The sequence below is a fragment of the Clarias gariepinus genome, chromosome 25 (assembly GCF_024256425.1).
Source record: "Clarias gariepinus isolate MV-2021 ecotype Netherlands chromosome 25, CGAR_prim_01v2, whole genome shotgun sequence".
In the NCBI taxonomy this organism is placed as follows: domain Eukaryota; kingdom Metazoa; phylum Chordata; class Actinopteri; order Siluriformes; family Clariidae; genus Clarias; species Clarias gariepinus.
The window spans coordinates 20,090,191-20,114,802 of NC_071124.1; the positions used below are offsets into that span (position 1 = coordinate 20,090,191).

Here is a 24,612-nt window from a genome sequence, read left to right on the forward strand (position 1 = left end):
AATCAGGATCTTGTGGAGTTTGGTTCTGGGAAAATAATCAACAACATGGGGTGTGGCCTGGAGAGTTAACAAACACTTGAAAGTTGATCGTTTTGCAATGACACCTCAAACCAAAGTGTTTAATTCTCTTATGCCACAGCGATTTGCCAATGATAACATTGAATTAAAAAGTGAATAAACAACTTGCTTCATACTTTTTTTTTTTTTTTTTTTTTTTTTTTACACAAACAGCCACAAAACAAGTCAGTTCCTGTTTCAGTATCTCTTTTTTTTCAGGCTCCTCTTTCTATCTCTTTCTAAGATGAGGGGGAAAAAATCTAGTCATGGTACTGAGATTGCTCCCCCTAAATATCTTCTGTGTTGAAAAAACTTCCTCTGGTACTGGAGACTCCGTTCATTTTATATTATTTGAATGTTTGCCGTACCTTCACCGTATCGATAATTAGATGTTCTCTAATCGTGTCTCAAAAGAAGCACCTTGAAAAGAGTGTGTATAAGAGAATAGTTAAAAATGTATTTTAAAAGGTACATATAACACAAATTTCACATTTTAGTCATTATTAGACATTTAGATGTGAAGAGGAAAAAATCCTGCTTTTTTCCCCTTTTTCTATGATTTTATTGATTGTTGTTTAATCAATCAAATTAAATTTTCCACCTATTGTGACCTCATATAAGAAGATATGATATTTGTGTATGTACTGTATATAAAAATATTTCTAAATCTATCAGCTGTAGATTGTTCTGTGGGGATTTTGACAAATTACTAAAAAACTTTTTAGTTTGGGATTGAAATAAAAAAGAAATTTCATATGAGGAAAAATGCATATGGATACAGAATTATGGGAAATCCTGTAGATGGTATATGGTTGCTGTATGCGAGTTGCAGGAGTGCGTTACAATGCTGACTTTGAGGATTCCACAAGTGGCTCCATCACACTGTATTGTCTTTGCAGTGGCTATAGAACTACATTATGACCTGGTCTAACCGAAAAGGAAACTGGTTTTCCTGGAAAAACAATTAGACACTGACCAAGCACCTTGCCTGCATGTAATCAGATATACAGTCATATCCGTATATATACCTCAGAACTGTAAACTGCCTCCTACATAAAAATGAACGACATCTCGGCGAGACAAAAAGAAGCCGCGCGCGATTGACCTCAATCCGTAGGCGTTACATGAGACAGAATACGATGACTGTCTAGATGATTATCTTTGTCATCCAGCAGTCAGGGATGCCGTATAAAGCATGGTCATGAACAAAAAGGTAACAACACAAGGAAGGGAAAATAAATTACAAGAAAAAGAACCGAAGAGCCGTTGTCTCCCACGCTTAAAAGGCTTGAGAACCTGCTACAATGACCTCATGGCCTCGAACAGCACAATGACATCAGCGCAGACCCGAGCTCATGTCCAGCAGCGTGTGAACAATCGTGCCTTTCAGACAGGATGTGCTGGAGCTGGAGAACATCTGAGCTAAACACTGGGCATGCTTGAACAGGAAGTGACATCATAGTGCTAACCAGATAAAGCCAGACAGACCCAAAATGGCATCTTAAACATACTGTACACAGGCTTCATCGATTTGCTCGGTATTGTGCGATTTTACTGTAGTAGTAGTAATGCTGAACGTGGTTCTAGCCTTGCAGTACTTTAGGCAGGAAGAAATCATTTCAATACAGCGGGGGTGTGGTTTGGTTTTGGAACGAGTCATTGTTTTTGCTTAAAATAATAAGAAAGAAAAAAAAGGAACACGTGTTGCATCATAGCATTGTATTAAGAAGTACTACAGCGGAGCTAAATTAAGATGCGTACACATGAAGAAAAAGGAAAAAAAAAAGAAAAACAAACAAACAACAACCACGACCACCCAGGAATTTAATTTCATTTTCTTTTATTCACAAGGGACATGAAACGTCCCGGAGAACGCATGTACAGAACTCGCTCCATCATACAGATCCATGCATCGTCTCGACTTTCACTCGGATGTACGCAGAACAACAAAGAAACACATATACACACAACGTTTGCTGTCAAACTACTATCAGAGTGTACAGGCGTTGAAATTAATCCCACGTCCTAAATGGCACGATGTTAGTAAGAGTTTTTAATGGCAGCGAGCACTGCTCTGGTGTGCAATGGCATCAAATTTATTAGAATTATCATCATAATCATTTTAATTAATCATTAGAATATAAGCATTGTGGTAAACATACTGCAAGAGTGGTATCATGAAAATAACAGCATTATCTTGAGCTTAAATGAGTTGTTAATACTGAAAAAAAATGCCTGATGACCTTGTGTTAAAAAAAGGAACATGATGAATAACAATACAGTCGAGAGAATATAACAGTGAAGGAAATGATTGACCTGTGAAGGTTATGACCGAGCATAGTTAACATTGTTAGCTTTTTAAGAGATGGCCTTTAAAAAGTATTTAAAAACAACCAAAATACTGACTAAGCATCAGTGACATTGTGATTTTTTAATGTGCTAATCAGGGGTGAACAAATCACTATTTTAAGCAGACAAGACAAGCCAATTTTATGTTCTGATATAGGCTGATCATTCTTGTTTTTAACTAGACAGCTGCAATCGGAAATGAACATCCTTAAGGGCAAAACTAACGTAAGTAGTGGAGCCAGAATAGCACCATGTGACACTGCATCAGCTACCGAATGTAACAACTAGCATCGTATCGAAAATCGTATACAAGGGCTGTACCAGAAGTAATGCTTAAATTGCACATGCAAATGTTTAAATTGCACATGTTGGTTGAGTAAGTCTTTCTCTGTACAAAAGGTACTACCCAACATAATTTCCATTACAAGTGATGCATCTCGGCCATTATTAACCCGACTCCCGAATCCTTTTGAAAACCCCCTGTCGCAGTTGATGGTCTCACACTGCACAGTTTCTCTTCAATGCTGGTTTCCCCTTCATCTATCGCAAATGCATCACTTGTGACTATGACTATGTCGAGTAGTTCCTTTATATAGAGGAACACCTACACTCCAGCAATTTCATTAACAAAAGTTAATATAAAATTTATGCCAATGTTTGTTTTACTTTCAGTATAGCCCTGGCACTATATTCCCTTTTGGTTTAGTGTTTATCCAAACCACCGAAAGGTCTTTATCTTGCGCAATATTTGATTTAAAACTAATGACATCCACCATGAAGCCAGAAGATGAGTTTAAAAAAAGCAGATCTTGTCTCATTGTTGCAACTACAACATGTATTTCCGTATCCCACCGCCTGCCGCACTGCACACATCAGCTGAAGAATGCTGTATAACACTTAGTTTCATTTTATTAGATTAGATTGTAGAAGCAGAAACATGCAGATATATTAAAACGGCAAGTAAAAAAAAAACAACTCTCCTGCTTAGTGCATGCACTTGTACATGATGAATAATTTAATACTATCCAGATTTTAGCTACTATGCTATCATGTTAAGTGCAAATGACCACATGTTGTATTTCAAAAATCTAAAACATCAGCCAATAACTGGCCAAGGTTTGCAAAAATCTATATTAATGACCGTATATAGTGAGCTAGCTTGGGATTCTTCATCATGTCCTGTTTCATGGCATTACGCCAGATACCACTTCTTAAGCAAAATCGGTTCAATTTCCAGGCAACCGAATCAAAAAAGAGCTTTTACTCGCCTGGTGATCAGTGTAGCAAATTAATTTATGATTTGTCCACCTCTGTTAGTAAATAATACATACTACATGTGCACTGTAAACACTCTTGTAAAACACAGACATATAACTGATGATACAAATACTACCAATGATTGTTTTACACCGGTTTTGAAAACTAACATTCAATATAATCAGAAGGAATATCTCTGAACATCCAGAGACGAAGATGGTCCACCCAAAAAAAAAAAAAAAAAAAAAAAAAAAAAAACAGGCATGCGTCACAGCAGGCCTGAGATACACAACTGTCTGCAGTGTTTGAGAGACATCTCAGATTATCGCATTAATACTTTGCACCAGAAATCGTTCAATTGGCAAACTGAACACAATTCACGAGCACAATTTGAAAGAACTCAGACGGAGGAGATGGGTGGGTTGGACTTGTAGTCGTTGATACCAGGAGACGAGTTTTAGTCATCTCAAACGTTGCAGAGAGAGGAAGAGAGAGAGACAGAGAGACAGAGAGATCCAAGTCCACGTGGGTCAGACAGCAGGAGACGAGTGAAGTTCTACTACTGAGTCCGGAGCTGATAGTCTGCAAAGAAACAAGGATATGAGGCATGCTTAATTAAACGATTCCAAACGGCAGGAAATTGGGGGTGGGGAGTGGTGGAATAAAAAGTTAATTGTGGCAGCTGAGCTTTCCACCCTGCCGACCAAGAGCACAATGCAAAACAAAACAGGGTTTGGAGACGCGAGATAACCTGATGACAGTGGGTTAAATTCAGGATATGAGAGAAACAGGTGATATCTGCTCTACACTCAATACGCATCATATCAACTTGTGCACAATAAAGCTCTTGTATTTTGTGTCCTCAATCAACACAAGTGTGTTTCGGGCTTCTGATTAAAGACATAGAAATAAATAATATATAAGAAGTATATGATGGGGGGAAAAAGTGTTTAATTACTTTATTATAAGAAATAATTAATGATTAAAAGTATTCAGTGCAGCAACAAAGACCCAATTTGCTATAGTCAGACACCATAAGCATTGGGCGGTATATTGATGTACTGTAAAAGGGGGACGTTCAAGCCAAACCAGGACTTCTGCTTGTGCAAAATAACAGAATGCCGTTATAAGAGTATAAAAAAACTACCTCTATTGGACTATATAATCCCCTGCTATACTAATGCCATAAATATTTATCCCAGCATTTTACTAGTGGTTGGATACCATCAAGGTAGAATGTTTTCCCGCCACTTCCCTCTGTCCCTGTGTGTTTACCTGGTGTTTACAATTTGTTCTTCCGTGTTTAATATGCTAGCATGTTCGTGCAAACGAATATCATTGTGCATAAAAGTCAAAAAGTAGCTATGGAAAATGTAAATGTGTAAAATATTATTTAGCGTGGCAATATCAGTGTTATACTTTGTGTTATGAACTCTTTACACCCTGGAATTCCTTCTGCCCTGAAAGAAATTACATTCTATACAGTATCTGTGATGCTCCAGAGGGCCTGTGGACTACTTCATCAGACATACATACATAACACATAATACATTATATATATATATATATATATATATATATATATATATATATATATATATATATATATATGGTATATATCTCTATATTTCTAGACTATATGTAATTTTTGGGCCATGTCGCCCACCCCTACATACCATACATTAAAATAACCTGCATCTGGGAGAAGGAACAAAAACAAACAACATATCTTTATCTTGAGATTCTGGAAGCCAGAAGTGCCTGCTGACCTCCAGCCAAGTTACATTTCTCCGAATTAGTTTAGCACACACCCTTGTATAGTGTGCGTAACCCTGCATTACCCAGAGTGTGTGTGTGACTAACTTAATGCCTTAATGTGATCTTACACTGAGAATCAAAATCCCTGAATAAGAACATCCCTAAATACAAAACCATACAGATTATGCTGCAAGGCCTGTTGTTACACAATGCGATTTCAGACTCAATTGAACACTATTAAAAATGGGAGAAAGTACAGAATGTCCAGTCTTTCTCCATCTTACTATTGACTCAGCACAGCATCTCTGCAGCGAGCCCAGTTCTACCTTCTTCTTCTACAACATCCTCTTTTCACAGAAACTATTGCATCTTCACACACACAACTCTCTCTCTCTCTCTCTCTCTCTCTCTCTCTCTTTTGTTTGACTTTTACTAAATTGCCTAATTGTTGCCCAATACCTGTAACATTCTGCAAAACAATGACAAATATAGTGCCAGAAAGAGTGTGTGAGAACTTTCTGCGTGTGTGGAGAAAGCGGCGTTGTGCCACAGATTTTTTGTTGGAGATACTGTTTGCAAAATTTTGGGTATACCTCTTAATTTTATGCTGTTAGAAGTTAAGTGCTACTATAACATGGAAAAAATTATTATTACTACTATTATTAATAATATATGTGTTCAAACAAGTGATGGTGCTCACCTCCGTTCTGGGTGATGTATCGTACCCATGGGAGTGCCTGGTATCCACTCTTCTCAATAATCTTCAGGTAACGCACCTGTTTAAAAAGAAAAATAATAATAAATCCTAGGAATTACCCATCACACCTTCACTTTGTAACGCAGTACAGTTTTACGCTCTACAAAGGAGGCAACTCAAACACCATGCGGGCATGCTATTCTAAACAAATTAATTAACTACGAAAATGCAGCATTACACCTGCTACAAAAGTTTTCCATTATGAAAATGTTTCTATGATGGAAAAATTTACATCTTTTCACAATAGAGACTCCATCCAAAAAAACACTACAAGACTACTAAGACTTAATTTTTTTTTTAATTAAAACTTAATTTTAAACAACAAGTCTATATATACACACATACATATACGTACACATACAGTACTGTACAAAAGTCTTAGGCACTATATTATATGCTGTACCAATTTTGTTATATGTTTATCATGTCTGCATAATTATGTACATAATTATTCAGTGATGTATTTCCATATATAGCTTAAAAATTGACAGATAAATAAATAACATTACTGGAGAATATATGCATGGCTATAAACAAAAAAATATATATAGTACAAGACAGACCAGTTTTTAGATAAAAACAAAAAACCTAATGCACGCTCCTGTGATTTGCATAAAAACAGAAAGGAGCGAGTGTGACAAAGTTACCAAAAGAAATCATATTCTCCAGCAAGCTTGCTATAAGTATTTTCTTATAAAACTGCCCAAATCTGTGTCTAAAACCCCTGATTTTAAGCAATGAGTTTTCACCCCAAATACTGACCGTTTATTTTATTGTTCTTTATAGAAGTTTTTTTATACAGAAATTTTTCAAAAGCATCTTTTGCTTATGCCTTTTTTAATGTGCACAAGCCTTTTGCACAGTACTATAAGTAAAATAGTTGTTACGTTTTACTGAGCTTGCTGGAGAATATGAGTTCTTCTGGTAACTTTGTCACATTCACTCCTTTCAAAATTCAAATTTTGTCACATACACAGTACAATGTGCAGTGAAATGCTTATACGACCGCTCGTGACCGTAAAAATAAATGCTTATAAATAGGGAATAAATATGAATAAAAAAAAATACAATAGAAAATAAATTTAGCTGGGATAAAAAAAATATTCTGTACAATATAGAAAAACATGGAAAATATAGAAAATTTTGTGCAAATAATAATAATTTTAAAAATATTTTTATGCAAATCACAGGAGCCTACATTAGGTTTTTTGTTTCCATCTGAAAACTGGTCTGTCTTGTACTATGTATTTTTTTCTTCAGCCATTCTATTCTCCCATAACGTTTTTATTTTTTATTAATTTATTTATTAATTTTTTTATTATATATGTAAATACTGAATAATTTTGTACATAATTATGCAGACATGATAAACGTATATAACAGAATTGGTACAGCATATAATATGGTGCCTAAGACTTTTGCACAGTAGTGTATATATATTTCTTAAATCAATTTATGTATAGAATATACGACACACTTCTCTGTTTAGGTAGAAAGTGTATCAAATTAAACGTCACCACTGCAGTCACACCTGCTGTTATAGAAAATTAATTAACACCTTCTATTTATCTATTAACATACCATGTGGTGAAAATAACTAAAAAGTGGTTGCACGCAAACACTGGCACAAAGCCTGGGAAAGTGCTTAAGCGGCACACAGGAAGCATTTGAAGAAGTGAGATTGAGGAAATGGCACCTTTTCTTCCCTTCAGCGATATTGAGACACGCTCTGTGACCTTGATAGTTAGCTGTTGCATCACGGTCACTTTGCACAATCGCACAAAAAAAAAAAAAAAACATTGTTAATAACTATGTTGAAAAGGTACTGGTCAGGAGCAGCTTAGAGATTTTGGGGTTACTGGGTGTTCTTCCAAAGTATACGCGTAGTAAAATTTGAAGCTATGCCATCTGGCTTATACAAACGCTGTATTCCCGAAGAACAGGAGCTTTAAAATAGCACGTGTGTAGACAAAATAGTAACTAGGCAATCTTTTTTATAAGACTCGCATTCAGAGTATGCATCAACATAGGCTAAAGGAGGAGTTTAAAAATGGCCTCTCGGGCTATTTCCAATCAAATTTGGTGGAGATCCCCGCCAACGCAGAGTCGCTTCTGTGCATATTTCAGGCTGTGCATGTGGACTTTAGTTGGGTGCAGCAGTGCCACCCTGGGTGCAGCGTCCACTATTTAAAACTCATCAAAACCTCTCTCTGGACCGACCCAGGCGGGCCCGTATACACGCTGGCACGGTGACGAGACGGTCACCACTCGAGGTCTCCAAATGTGGCTTTGTGTTCACGGCCTTTCGGGCCACAGTGCATGTCAAAGTAGTGGTTAGGCAGCGCTGGATTCATGTTAGAGGGTTTATGAAGTGCTGCGTCACTACAGCGCCAAGGCACTGCCGCGCACTATAATGTCAAAAGCGGCTCCAGAGGATCGAGTGCATGGTTCCAGCTTTACCAAAAATTCACCTTACAAGACAAGGGTAGACACTGTATTTGGTGCCCAAGACGTTTTTGGCTCGGCATGCGTGTGTGTTTACGGGTATGCACTGGTCTTTCATTGGCGTGGCGCGGCGCGGCCTGGTAGACCTTGTGGCCTACGGAGCATGCTTCGCAGGCAGGAGACAGACTCCCAGACTTTCACAGACATGCAGTCTAGTCACTTTTTCTCCCAAAAGCCTGCACTTGTAAATCTCCACACATGCCGAAGAGCTTGGTCACTGAGTCAGCGCTGCTTTAAGATGGGCACCAGGTCGAGGTCATGAAATGTGAGAGGACTCCTCAAACCTAATAAAATGTACAAACATCACCAATAAGGACGAAACGGTTTACATTTATTCTACATCCTTGTAGCTGGTCTGACCTGAGAGGTGTAGATGTGAAGTTGCTCATCAAGATGTCTTGGTGTTTAAGTGGTGTAACCGTCACCACAGGCTCATTCCAGACTGGTGAGCAAACAATTAAGACGTATAATCTTTTTTTTTTAAAAAAACTCTTAAGCTTCATTGACTACAAGAAAATTACAGGAATACATACAAGGCCAGACGCTGTCCTTTGAGACTGATTAACCGTTAAAGGCGACATTTAATTGCCGACAAGAGGCACTTTTTTTTTATCCTTACCGTCCTTTAGACGAGACTGATCGTGATCGAGTGAGAAAACAAACAAACAAAAAAAACACCACGATGCCACTTGCTTAAAGCGGGACCATTGATTTGAGAGCGGTGCCGCCTCAAGCTGTTATTACGGACTCTTTAAAATGCCACCCATAAAGTCTTGAACACAGATCTTGCATGGCTGCAGAGAAGAAGGGCTAAATACAGCCATACTAGAGAAAAAGAAAATCCCTCTAAAACATTACAAAAAAAAAAAAAAAGTCTGCTGTCACGGGGGCACAGACACACAGGAGGGAGTCTCCATTCACGGGCCATATGAGGACACCAGTAAAGCAGACAGACATGCTGACCACAGGAGAACGACAGAGAGAGGGAAAGGGTGAGTGTGTATATGAATGTAAGGGTTATCAAAGCATCTCTGAGGTTTTGTCCCAATGCAAGTCAGCAAGTTCACTCGGGAGACGTCTGGCAGGCTGGATCGTAAGCAGCAAGGCTTTTGAACTCGCACAGAAATTCTAATCTACAGCTTTTTTTTCCAGCTCAAGTAAGCCAGAATGTGGTCAATGCCATAAACTCAAATATATCAAAAAAAAAAAAAAGTTTATGCACTTTAAAGATGATTCTAATACCCTCATATAGCATAAATGATTGTGCTGAATATTCTTGCTGAAAAGGGTAAAAAAATTGCATTAAAGATAAAATGAGATGACAAGGTCTGAAAAGTCTGGATTAACCAGACTTTTTTTGTTCAGTTTTATTAGTGTTTCCTATTAGTATGGCTACATTAGTGTCCTTTTTTTTCTTTAGTTATTACACTAAAAACCTTCCCACCCAATTCAAGATTCCATCTTTTAAACCATTGAATCTATCCAACCAATTTTGCATCCACCCATCCAAAAAAATGCATTTTATTGGCTTTGTATACGTTGAATCTAATTCAAGTAACCATCCATTTATCCATCCACCCTAGTTTTCATCCATGCAAGTTTCCATCCATCCATGTTTCGATCAATCCATTCATTTATCCATCAATCCATGTTTCTCTCAGAGTTGCCTTCTACATGTTTTCATTAACACACATTAATCAAAATTTCCTTCTATTCCTCCATCACAGGTTGATTTTTGATCATTCATATTTCCATCCCTCCCTCAACGTTTCCCACCAATTTTTCATTCACCCATCCCTCCTTTCATGTTTCCATCCACCCAAACCCAAGTTTCATGCCATCCATCCATATCTACCTCCATCTAAGGCTGCACATGCTCATCCAAGCTTCTTTTCATCCATGATTCCATCTATCCATCCACTCTTCCTCCAAATTTCCAACCAATTGTGTTCATACGTCCAATTTTCCATCCATACTACCATTTATTCTTCTATACATCCATCCATCGTTCTTCTATTCATACACCTGAAGTTTTCATCCATTTTATCCATCAAACTCCTGATTGCTGTTATCTGTTCTTTCCAATTTAGGATTAAATTTCAACCTGTATTGTATATTTTGTACCTCGTGTGATGTTCAATTACACAACACAGGAGACACATTCTCTTGAATGAGGGAGTCATCACGATGGTAATTTCTCATGATATGGTCAAAACATCTGCAAAGAGGAGGCTAAGCTACTGCGAGAATGACCATGGTCAAAAAAAAGAAAAAAAAAGAAAAAACAGCATCAGTTCACCCACTTGTAAATGTTTGCTGTCTTCTTAAGAAAAAAAAAAACTGAGCATAAAACCTGATCAAAACAAAACACTGCTTTGAGGCTGCAATAGGGAAAAAACAGGCATACATAAAATTGAGAGAAATTAGCAAGAGGAAATCTCACATAAGTTAACTATTTAATTTGATTTGAGAAATGACTGATTCTTTCCTCATAATTCTGCTCATCGAGGAGGGGGGGAAATCGAGTTAAACAAGAGGTTTAGCCACTTTTGGTTCCGTGTGGGATGCTTAATACAACTTAATCCACAAAAGAGAGGAAATCTCCTCTGCTTCCCCAATTCATTCACTCCCTTTTAAAATCATATAAAATCAGCACTAATCGCATTGGCTGAGGAGCGGAGGAGCGTCAGGAGCAGATTGTACGGCTCCTTTAAGACCATCATGCTGAACTCTATAGAGCACGACAGGGCACCCAGAGTTCAGCCAAACTTTTAGCCACATACACACACACACACACACAATTCATTCCCAGTGAGCTGTAACTTATTAACATACTATATCACAGATTAGGATACTACACTCTTAAAAACTCAGCAACAGTTTTAACACCTATAGGAAGTAAACACAAAGTTTTCACACTCTAGTTTAGTGTAATCAAGACTTCATTTAGCCCATATGATGACTACAGCCTGTAAACACTACGCATTTCTCATCCCAGTGTGCGACAGAGTAAATTACAATGCACAATGGGAATGAAGATCTTTTTCCAAACACAATTGAAACCTCTTCCAAGGCCAGATATAGCTGCATTTGTCCATTAGTCACTTGCTGAGAGAATATACAAAGATACAGCTGGCCTGAGTAGTGATTGGAGAGAAAGACCTTGTCTTTAACCTTTATCCAATACAAAAACAATCATGTTTGGTGTAAATGCTAACAATGGGAATTTAAACTAAATTATAATTAAGAATATCCTTACATCGCTGTATTCATTTCTAACCCATATTTAAGATCCAAATTTATGTTTGTCCGGCGTGTCCCATGGATGCTCAAACGCATTGAGATCTGGGAAGTTTGGATGCAGGGTCAAACCCTTTGAATTCTTTGCCTCCTAAGCCTCATATGCAGCAGGCTGTGATGCACTGGGTGTTCCGATACCTCTCACATGGCCAGGATTGAGTTTTTTCATCGGCTCTTGCTACATGCACTGTAAATGGGGATTATGTTACGTTAATTTAAATCATATTTGAATTAACATATTCTTATTTTAAAAATATCCCTTACCAGAAAAAAACTGCAAGCAATTTACAAAAATCAAAGTAACTTCAGATTTACCAATTTGCTTTTTACAATATTAAATCGGACACAACAACCAAGAAGCGGGAATACAACTCCCCAAAAGGACGAAGTGCAAGTGTGTGTGAACTAAATCTCATCGTGATACATCCCACATAAAACTACGAGGTGTCAACAGATTTACAGACAATGACTCGAAGCTTCTAACACTCCCTGATTTGTGACTCAAATGCATCATGTGACGCTTCTGTGAATGAGGTAAATATGGGAGAATATTTATTTAAACCCACAAATAATTTAAAAACACATTCTATCCTTAGATCACTTGGCTCAAACATCCCAGACTGTTTTAGATATACAAATATATATAAATAGAGAGACACACACATTATATATATATTTATATAGTATAGTATAGTTTATACCAGTTTCGGACTGGTAAGATTGTGTTAAGTTAATATATATAGTGTTGATGTTCCCATAGTAACGAATTACACAGAGCATTGATGCCAACGATTACAAACATGCCAAAGAATCTAATTAAACAATTAGTGACGTTTTCTGTGACAAGATATTTATTTGGTGTATTTAAAAATTGTTGAGTCTTTAGTGTCAAAAGATGGAAAAACAACTTTACATCGGTCACCACAGGAAAGTCATTAGGATGAACTTTTTTTTCTTTTTCGGTCAAAGCTGCATTGTCTTTGGGAAATGCAGCTTTACTTAATAAAAACTGTTAATAGTTGGCAAAATGCTGTGGAAAAGGAGATTGCAGGAGAAATGGCACCAGTAACTAGTACCATTTTGTTGATTTATTTTTCTATAACAGCACGTCCCCATGAACGTTTCATTGCTTACTTAAGCGTCCCGAGTGTCAGAGCTTTGAAGCAATTAGTAATAAAGTCATAATTCACAGAAAAGAGGAGTCTGTTTGATTTCTCAGTAAAATGACAAGCTGCATTTCTGCATCTTATTATCTTCGTGAGAGAGATGAAGATAGGATTGAATACACACCTGTTACAACCTTAATGTAAAATAAACATGTTTTATGGATCTTTGGCAAACATACACTGATGCTTTAAAGAAGTTTAAATGGATAAAATGTTTGATTTGGCGAAGTTCTTCTTTAATCAATAAAAGTTACGCAAACTGCTATGAGGAATACACCTCAGGAGATGCTGTTAACCTACGCACATTAAATGCAATGCAAATTCATTTGCTTTTTGACACCAGACTTCAAGTTATTCCTAATTTAATGTCAGAGTTTTTATTTCATTTAAATCTGGCTGTGAGACCAATTATTAATCCTAACAAGTCAAACTGGTCCTACAGCATAATACTCAAGACTCCAGACTGTGGAATTAGATCAAGCCACAAAGCACAAAGTACAGAAGCTGGTTTACTCTGCCATCTAGTGGCACAGGCAAAGAAAACACTTAATGTTACATATCCGGAGACAAAGCCTTTCCCCAAGCAGATTCAAGATCCTTCTCATTCATTCTGTTTTAATTCCTTTCTCATAAAAAAAAAAAGAAATAAAGACAAAAGGACAACAACTGTTGTGCAATGTAGCATCTTCTTTTACCATAATAAATCTGCTGGTACACAATATTATGTGACTACACACTGAACGCACACATATTCTAAATGGTTTTTCATTTAAATACTTAAGATATTGTTCGTAATATTGTTTATAGAATTCAAGTTATTAAAATGTCCCTAAAGACTATAGACTTTACTTGCAATAAGGAGAGCACCAGGCTGCAACCTTGTGGAGTGACAGGACTAAGAAGAATGACAAGAGTGCCATCTTGTGTCACTAAATGGAATCAGATCTGCCTGTAGATCTGTAGGGAGGAGAATCTCTGAAGAGATCCTACAATGTTCTGAAGAGGTCTGAAGAAATACAACACGATTTTAATTCAAGATTTTACCATGAGGTTCGATTTCTCCAGCAGAGATTATTAGTTTTCTAATATATCCACCTGCAGTTTTAACCAACATGAATACGCAATTTAAGCAATAAACATACATGATTTGAGATTAAGGATTGGGCGAATCTGGTATTTTGAACTGGGTAAATTTGGGATTTAGAATTAAATGATTTTAGGCGTTATGATTGGGCAGATGTGGTATTTAGAAGGATAAAACATTTGGAATGTGGGACTTCTTTATGATTTTTATAGGTTTGGGAGAATTTTGGGAGTGGGTAAAACTAGTTTATTTTCACAGAATCTTTCCAGAATAACAATGTATGTTGCTAAGAATATGGCAATTAAGCAAAAGAACAAAAAAAGAAAAAAAAAAAAAAAAAAAAAAAACATGGCATTTTGGGATTAAGGATTTGAAGAAATTTATTTGGGAAGATCTGGCATTGGAAAAAGCTGAATTAGTTAATTAAGACTTGTAAAATTTGTGATTGAAGACTGAATGGATTTAAGAATCGAGGATGGGTTTGTTAAAGGATTTTGGACTGGACAAACTTAGAATTTCAGACTTACAACATGTGAAGTTCTGATTTATGACTTAAATAATGTAAGGTTTTAAACTGAGTGGATTTGGGATTTTGGATTGGGTAGATTTGTGACTGGGTGAATTGGATATTTAAAGTTGTTTAGATTTGTGTTTTAGCCGAATTTGGAATTTAGGTTCGGGAGATTGTCCGTTTCCACAGAATTTTTCTAGAACTGCATTAAATGTGAAAATCAATAAAATGCAATGTAAAATAGAATTAGCAGTGATGATTAGTAATACTATGAGAGAAGAAAAAGCTTGCACCTGAATTCCAGAAGTGGTGAAGTAGGGAATCTCAAATTTAACACTAATTGGTGGCTTTCCTTCTTTATCCTCAGCTTCCACACTAGGCAGACCAAAGTGAGCTCTCATTAAGTATTCCTTGCCTCCCTGTGAGAAAAAGAGAGAGGGATTTAAAAAAAAGAGAAAGAGTAAGAACAAAATACTTTCATTCAAAGCAGTAGGCACACTTCAACACTTTCAAAAACTTCCCTTCAAAAAAAACACTGAGTAGTGTGCAAACCTGTTTTATATACTGTGTGTGTGTTTGTGTAGGTGTGTGTGAGCACTCGTACTTACAGGGAAAGATTTAATGGACCAGACGATCTCGCTGTTCTCAGGGACCCACTTCACACTCCCCACTGTGGTCTTAAACTTGGGCGAATCTGCATCCGTGGGCACTGGGATATGGATCTCCACGTTATTGGCGGTGGAGCGGCGTTTAAACTGCGATTTGGCCTGAAACACCAGAATCTGGATTAGACTAGATATTGCATTCCAAATTCAGTCAATATCTGGAGTGTCACAGTGGTTTAAAAAGTTATAGAGAAAACTACTTAATGAAGTATTCCAAGTCTAACAAAATTAACACTATATTACAACCAATTCCATTAAAGGCAAACACAATGCTGCTTGTGCCAGAGGAGAGAAAAATAAAAAGAAATCAGTTCTGACCTTTATCATGTACTCGATTCTGCTGTGTGAATGCTTCTCAATCACAGACTCGATCCAGATCAGTGGCTTCACCTAAAAAGTGCAGGGGTCATCACAAAGTCATGAAGTGGAGTAGTGTGTGCATGTGTGCGTTTGTACGAGGGCAAGTCAAAAATTATTCGCACCCTGGCTGTAGAATTTATTTTAATACATTTTTAGAAAAAACATACTTTTTTTTTTTTCTACATAATCTCCTCACTATTCAATACACTTTGTCCATCGGTCAACAAGCTTTCGTATTTAAATGTTTACGCTGAGCTGTGAGCCAAGAATGCATCGCTGTCTTCATCAGAAGTGAATCTTCATCTGAACTGAAAGGTTTTTGTAGAGTGTTGACTGTGCAGGCAAAACTGTGCGTACATTTGTCATCAGCCATAGACATGGACGGGTGTCCATGTTCTTTCTTAAACTTCTCTATCAATTCACACTTTAAGAAAAAACACCTTCTCCATATTGCGCTTTTCGATAAATAACGCTACCAAATTCATCCTAGCGTAAAAAAATATATATATCTCTCTGGAGAATCCATTATTACTCGCACCGTAGTTACAAATGACCTGATGTAACAGGTTTACACCTGCACAGCTACGACCTGGGGAGACAGTAGCTTTAAATGGAAAGCTCATATAAGACAGAGTGACCAGCAGAAGTTGTAATATAAACAGCGTGTGGCTCATTTTTGACTGCGAGCCTCTGCGTACTTACATGTGTGTTAAGACGGTATGACATGAGCTCAAACTCTCCGTCGGGAGGGATGAAGGAAATGGTGCGATCGTTCTCAAAGCGAGACAGCCGTACACACTGGTGGAACTTTACGTCCTCCAGCTCTACAGACTTACTCTTTCCTCCTGAACGTGAAGAAAATAGGGTTAACCTGGATACAGTAATATCCATACATATGTCATTTCTGAAGACACCATCACACGTAAAGCCTTAAATACACTATGAAGTCAATTGAACTCTTAAATATATACTAAAAGGTGCAGTATATATTGAACATGGACTTATTACAAGTTTACAATTTAATGTAAGGTTTGTGCAATTTAATATGATTGAACAATAAATCATGTCATAAAATACATATAGTTCTGAGTTCCTACGCACTTTAAATGACCATTTACTTCAATAAATAACAATGTTTATAAACATTGTACATACACAGACATCTGTGAAAATTTCTATACTGCAGTACGTCCCTTATAGCAGTTTTCTCTCCATTTCTTTTTTTTTTTTGTTGCAAAAAGCAAAAAAGCAAACTCACGTCCAGTGTTTTCGAACAGGACCTTGTCGTTAAGGCCTAGACGCAGCTCGGGCATTCCCGAAAGAAACACTCGCATTTTAATTGAGCCGACAATCTCACTGCGAAGGACGTTCCCATTGGCACTGACCTGTGAAGAGACAAGCAGCATGTTCATCCTTCTGAGGATCAGCCAAAGGTTTATTCTAACAGGACAAAGATTTAACAAACCAATCTGTATCTCTAAATAGGTTATGCGCTCCTCTGAGGCCTAGATTAGCGAAGCGACCGCAAAGCTACATAAAACTGCATCATATTAACCCTTTAGAATGAATTGTGATAATGCAAAGATTTTTCCTTCATGCCACTAGGATTTAGTTTGGAACTTTAGAAATCTGATTTTCAATGATATGAGGATATGATATGAGATATGAGTTCACAAAAAGCTATAACGAATATAACTGATTATCGGACCACATCTAAACTAAAGCAGAACCGTACGCAAGAGGATTAGAGCTCACTTTTATTTCAGAATTCTGACACTTTTTCAAGAACTTTGACATAAAAATGCTGATTTTATCAAATTCAAATTTTCTTTTTCACAAACACAATCACACACAGTACGATATGAGGTGAAATGCTTAAACGACCACCCATGACCTTAAAAAAAATTAACTGTAAATTACTAATAGAAAATAAATATGAATAAAAAGAAATAAAATAGAAAATTTTAGCCAGGATAATATATCTATACAAAACAAAATATACAATATAAGAAAAATAAGAAAACCTAGCTGTACAAATATAGAGAAGAGATCATTTCTGTACAAATATAGAAATCTTAGCGTGGAAATGAAGTGGGAATTTAACCTTAAATGCATAAAAGTGACTTATGTGCAACAAGCAAAAAAATGAAATAGAAATATTTTACTTTAGAATTTTGACGTTTACCTCAAACGTTTGATATTATTATGTCAGAATTGTGTTCTCCCTCCCCCCAAACAATTCTGATATTAGACTGCTAATTTTCTTTTTCTTAGAATTCTGACAACTTTTTTTCGGAATTCTGACTTTGTCTCTCATTTCTGTCTCTCAAATTTATGACTTATCTTATACCTTTGATCTCAGTCTCAGAATTACATTTTTCCCTGCAGAATTTTGAACCTTCCCCCCTGCAGAATTATGTATTTTTCAAATTAACATTGAAAATGACATTTGTGCCAGACTTTTGTCTTTTTTCTGTAGAATTCCGACTTTTCCCCGCCCTGCAGAATTCCAGCTGAATAGTAAATCAGTAACAATAAGCACTTTATATAGATTGTGCTTATTTTTGTGTTCTCTACTCTGTGATGGATTTGTGTTTTTGTTTCCATAAGCAGAACTGGAGTCTAAAAGTGCGGGGGTCTGTTCTAAAAACGGTGCTCCTACCAGAAGGTTGACGGACTCAATGACGTCCAGGAAAACCTCGTTCTTCCTGTACTTGATGCCTTCTGACCTCCAGGACACAGCATTGGTGACCGTGGCGGGAGGACGAGGAGCTCCCGTGTCTAACTTGTGTCCCTCTTGTGTGATGTATCTGAACACACAAACAGACATGAAGATGAGAAGAAGTTCGAGGTTAAAAAAAAAGTACATCTGCAAAACAGTAACGAATATTAAAAAGTCCTTGTGACATGCGTATATGTCGGCGTATAAGTTGACACTTACTCCTGCAGGATTTTGCTGTCTGTCGTCTGCGGGTAGCCGAAGTCCATCAGCTCGTCGAGGAGCTCGTAAATGATGACAAAGTTATCTCTGATGCTCTCCTCCTCCAGCTCCTTAAAATACTCAGAGAAAACCTGACGGCACAAAACAATAAATACACAACATGCGTTATTAAATCGCGGAACATTTAGGCATCTAATCACACACACACTTGAATGTACGTACCTGCACAATTTTATACAGGAACGAGAAAACCAAAGAGACGCAGGCATTTTTCTTAGACGTCGCCACAACTAGGCAGCAAAGTTAAAGAAAACTGCAAGCTCTCAACGTGAAAGGGTGCAAATTCCACATACATTGTTTTGTAACGCAAAAAGGAAGTTACATCTATAAGCTGTACATGATAACAGGAACCAAGTTGTCTTGCAGGCATCTCAACTGAAGCTAGAGATTAATTCTTATGATACATCTAGCCCTGGTAACTATCTGATATGATTTTCTTTACAAATTACTACATTTAAATGTTTTCCAATCTCTCCCCAAATATGTGTTTTCAATTACCCAGAAACAAGGATGTACTGTTTTTTCTATAACTATGCTTGTCTACAACACTGATAAACAGATCAGCCTTGCCCTGGGAGAGAGAGAGAGAGAGAGAGAGAGAGAGAGAGAGTGAAAGAATGAAGGATACGGTAAAGGTTGTTGTGTTTAATCCACATGAAGCGCACTCCTCCATGGGCCAGGATGGGTGACAGAGTGCCTTCCTCCTCCTTATCCATCAGCAGGGTCATGAAGTGCTCGATCTCAGACATGTCCACATCGCCGCGGTAGTTACGGCAAATTAGGACCTTGCAAAAACACGCAGAGTAACTTAAACATTAGAAAAACAAGTCAATGTGCAACATGAACACAATCAATTAAATCCTCAAATCTTTTGCTTTTTATTTTTTAACTGATCTTGTCTCTACCAAATCCTCTAGGTGCTGAAGAAGCAAAGGAAGTCTTCCAGGAACAGTGCTTACCCTGACTTGCTTGGGCATTAGACCATTAGTAACGGGTTTTATGATGATCGGACAGAGCGCTGTGATGAACTGGACAATACACGTTTGTAAGATATTTGCTGATATCGTCAACTTGTGCGACTTTAGGAGAAACGCACAGTGAAGGAAGCTGAAAGAATTTTAATGTAGATTTTTACCTGTCAAATAATTAAATATATATAATTAAAATATTTAAATGTTTACAAGTCAATAAATGGAGATTCAAATCATTTAAAACGTCCCTTTTTGAACATGAAACATGAACAATTAAAGCTTTTCTGAATGTCAGCTAAATTAAAGCTGGAAATATACTGTGGCTGCGGCCTCAACTTTGAGAACTGTTGTGACAGAATAGCTGGTTTTCTTTGTGTACTAGGCAGAAAGAAAAGTACATACATGTTAGAAATGTGGAAAAATTGCTCCAGTTTGTGGTCCTTTTGTGTATCGACCCACTAGGGCTGCATAATAAATGTGTATCATGATTTTTCTCCATGGGAGATGGGATGTGCTGTCTACACACGACTTGTAACAAGGAAATGTTTTTGCTTATTTTAGAAGTCTAAAAAGTCTAAAAAGAATGTTAACAAGCGAAGTCAGTGCAAGTGAATCGTTGTCATTCAGGAACGATATCATATGTTTGCCTAAATCGCGATCTTTACATTTATAATAGAGATATATATAGAACAGTGACCAGGATTTTATTTCACTTTTATTTCACTTATCAAAACCTGTGTGAGTTAAAAGCATCTGATCTGCCTTTTCTCCAAACTCTGTAAGCAAAATGGTCTCAAACCCACTAATTACACATGCTTATACCAGTCTCAAAACACCATGCACAACATAATCTTAAAAATTGTTCGTGGTCAAGTTGAGGTTTGAGATTTTGGGGGGATTTGAGGAGGTAAAACATTACTGCTTCTTTATAATCCTTCAGGTGGTGCACTTTAAACTATTCACCTATTTTCATCCTGTGTGGCAGAAGTGAATTATTTGAGGTTTTTTTTTTAAATAATAATTATGACAGATATCATTTTATGTCACATACGCAGCCATACACAGTATAATATGCAGTAAAATGCTTTTACGACCACATGTGCCCTAAATTTTTTTAAAAAGAAAATAGAGTTAAATGGTAAACTCACAAACGCAATATTAATCCAATCTGCACCTAGGTATCGTAATAATATCGTATTGGGAGATGACTGGTGTCTTCTATTCCTAGTGCAAATGTAACCCAGTTCTAGTACTTATATATATATTTTACTTATTATACTTATATATATATTTTATTTTTTTTGTGTGTGTGTGTGTGTGTGTGTTCACACAAAATATGCATACACATGGTTAATATTTTGCTGTTGTCAAAAGTTTATACCTCCATTAAGTCTATGCATTAAATCTCAACAAAGTTCTCTCAATAACTTAATCTTTTAGTTTTTTAATGCGTGACTTCAGCCTCAGAGTAAGTGTCATCTTATTTTTTATACCGCTTTATCCTGCATTAAGGGTCACGGGGACCTGGAGCCTATTCCAGGAGGCTTAGGGCACGAGGCAGGGTACACCCTGGACAGGGTGCCAATCCATCGCAGGGCACACACGCATACATACAAATACACTCACTATGGGCAATTTGGGAATGGCAATTAGCCTAACCTACATATGTTTGAAATATGGGAGGAAACCGGAGTACACAGAGGAAACCCGGGGGCCAAGGGTAGCTCGGTGGTTAAGGCATTGGACTACGGTTCGGAAGATCCCAGGTTCAAACCCCACAACCACAAAGTTGCCACTGTTAACCCTCAATTGCTCAGATGTATAATGAGATAAAATTGTAAGTCGCTCTGGATAAGAGCGTCTGCCAAATGCCTAAATGTAAATGTAAATGAAACCCACCAAGCACGGGGAAAACATGCAAACTCTATGCACACAGAGACGGGAATCGTGCCTGGCCAGGAATCAAACCCGGACCCTGGAGATGCAAGGCAACAGCGCTAACCACTACACCACCGTGCTGCCCAGACTAAAGTAGTGATTCACACAATTCATTTTACATCCTACACTCAAACACCCAGATTTACATTTAGTCTTACGAACAAGTAAAAGAACAAAACACAGTTATGAACAGAAAGAAAACTCTTTATTTCTCTAAATAATCAGCTGCTTCACTAATGAACTTATCCCAGTTTTTCACTAGTGCTTGCACACCATTAAGGTAGAAAGTTTTCCCAGTATACCAGGGCCAAGATCAGACTGCCTGCTTCACATCTGAAATGCTCGACACCCAGAAACACCTTTAAAAGCCCAAACATTTGGAAATGGCTTAGAGTGAGGACGGGGCCTATATTAACTAAGCGTCTCAGAATCACTCATAAGAATCCGGCTAAAGTTAATTTAGAACTGAAAATATTCCTAGCTCAGATTTTCTTTTTTTTAGCGAGAAGTATAACTGCCCCGAAGTAGGCGTGTGACGTCACTTTTTACCACACAGAGCCGTAAAGTAGGCTGCATGTTATAGTGGGTGTTGTATTTTTGACAGGTTTTTGTATCTTAAAAAGGTGGAAAAGCAAAATGGTGAAATCAGCAGTAGTTGTGTGAAAGCTTTATGCACATCGACAAAATTCATAGATGTGTGACATTATCCCAATACCACATCTCCAATCCCCTATAATTGAGTTGTGTAGGACTGGCAATCTGATCAAAATGATTTCAAAAAGAAAGCAAAACTGAAGAGAGTATGAGTGTTTTGCTTTGAAAGCAAAATGTAAAGAAATAATTAAAGCAAAATTCTGCTCTACTCTTACATCTAAAGGCAAAAAGTGAATAAAGGCAATTTGTGAGATCATCAGTGCAACCTGTCAGTTTGCTGTACGCTGTGATGAAGTTCTGCTTAAAACGGAGAATCTCAAAAAGAAAAACAGTCAATTTACTATTGACACTAAATTTAATATAAGTACATAAAATGTATTTATAAATATTTTGATGTGTGTACCATGGATAATCTCCACAACTCCATAAATGCAGCTCGTCTTTGGTTAATTTCACGTTGCATTTTGGGGAAATGTATGAATCTGGGTATGAATCTGCGATTCTGTGATGCAAAGTTGAATTTATTATTTTCGACATTGTCGGCATGGTAAGTGTTTTAAAGCTGCATCTTCACAGTGATACGTCAACTGCCTGATCGCTATTTCCTCACCAGTTAGGACACTTCCAGGAATCTCCTTCACTTTAGTGGAGATAGGATTGATCCTATTTCACGAATATTGATAAATAACTTTTGTTCTTACTCCTGTAAGCAAGACCAAACTGGCATCACTCTGAGAATTTCTGGCCATTTAGGTGTGATTTCCTACTCTGAGATGCTTAGTAAATCCGGACCCAGGACTGTACTCGGGATGTGACAATAACTCGCTGCATAGTTTCTGTAACATGCAAGCGGTTTTTCTGAACGATTGTGTGTACAGATCCCACAGACAAATGCATCTCTTGCACACACTGACAAGTTATCCATCGATTTTCAAGGGCCAAGCATTTCACTTGCTGGATGTTGACGGGAACGATCGCAGTGAGCTCCAGCCCGAGTCGGCCAAGATCATCATTCAGGGCTTTCTTTATAACCTCTGCACCATTTAAATCTTTTTCTGCAGCTAGAAGTCTCATCACCATACTGAGCTGGAAGTCTTATCGATCACTTTTACACCTTCATTCATAACAAGTCCCGGTTTGACTTGAACACCCCCTTCATATTTCCAGACTAAATTAAAGACCATGAGACCTGATTTCTGTGTCATTTTAACCCAAAAATGTGTTAATGTCTACAAAACTGTAATAATTAAGCATTTATATCATTATTTTAATTATTTTTTAAATAGCATTAACTATGTAAACCCAGTCAATTCACCCATTTCACTACTTCATACATTATATTTACCTAGTTTAGACATATAGTTCACCTTAAAATAAAGAGAGAAAAAATATATAAATATAAACCTAATATTTAACACAAACTGTAAAGCACACCTCAGCACTGTGAGGAAGATGACTTGGCAGCGGCTCAACCAAACACACAAGCTAATGTCGTGTTTGCTAGCTATCATAAAACAACTAGCGTTAGATAAATCCCGTGTGTGCTTACAGAAACTTTACAGGATGAAATAATCTAAAACCAAAACGCTTATAACTCACATAAAACAACTTTACTTCTTCTTTTTTTTAAACAAATACTGTTTGTTTTCTTCCCACCGCTTTTCTCTGCATACGTTCCACATACTTGGCGACAATTGGTCGGTCATGTGATAATGTTTATTTAAGCTGCTATGTGATTGGACAAGAAAGCAGGATTAGCCAATTGATTGGCACAAGGCGGGGCGTGATCAACCCTGAAAACAGGTGGAAAAACTAACTCAGAGGATTAGCATTAGCCGATAGCAGATGCGCCCCAGCGGTTCCCGGTTCCCGTTATCTTACCTTGCCTTTCAGATCTAACACGTAAACAGCGCTGGCTGACATTTCCGATGTCCTGAGATCGCTTCAAGACGAAGCGACTGCTTTACAAAAAAAAAAACACCAGAGTCCTGTTGGGGTCCTGGGGTTTTAATAAACGTTAAAGAAATGACGGAATCAGTGACAAATACGGATTTTTTTTTTTTTGAGTGTTATAACCGTGAGCTGTTTTTTTCTTTCTAGCGCCCCCTGTCAGTCTGGAGACACACTGCAGTCATACAGGATGTACTGTACACAACCAATTCAAAATTTGCACACACCTTTTTAATTCCATGGTCTTTTCAGATTTTTGTTTCTTTCCACACATTCAACAATGCTGAAAACATCCAAAATATGCAATGAAACATAAAAGCCTTCATAAC

At 37.3% G+C, this 24,612-nt stretch overlaps 1 protein-coding gene across 1 annotated transcript; it reads right to left on the reverse strand.

Moving 5' to 3' along the window:
* Positions 1–1,880: 1,880 nt before the first annotated feature.
* ap1m1 (adaptor related protein complex 1 subunit mu 1) lies at positions 1,881–24,391 on the reverse strand. Its single transcript, XM_053486808.1, has 12 exons — positions 24,215–24,391; positions 19,399–19,555; positions 18,933–19,000; positions 18,711–18,841; positions 18,432–18,579; positions 17,028–17,154; positions 16,472–16,614; positions 15,728–15,799; positions 15,353–15,511; positions 15,038–15,163; positions 6,122–6,197; positions 1,881–4,245 (listed from the first exon to the last, which is right to left on the reverse strand). Exons 1-12 carry the CDS (start codon positions 24,254–24,256, stop codon positions 4,223–4,225), a joined length of 1,272 nt encoding a protein of 423 aa, XP_053342783.1. The 5' UTR covers positions 24,257–24,391; the 3' UTR covers positions 1,881–4,222.
* Between the last annotated feature and the right edge of the window lie 221 nt (positions 24,392–24,612).

Coding starts and splice junctions, on each gene's coding strand:
- ap1m1 (XM_053486808.1), bottom strand. CDS start 24,256: ATGTCAGCCAGCGCTGTTTACGTGTTAGATCTGAAAGGCAAG. Junction 16,615..17,027: donor CCTGTTCGAAAACACTGGAC/GTGAGTTTGCTT, acceptor CTTCACGTTCAG/GAGGAAAGAGTAAGTCTGTA. Junction 6,198..15,037: donor TCACCACTTCTGGAATTCAG/GTGCAAGCTTTT, acceptor CTTTTTAAACAG/GTGCGTTACCTGAAGATTAT.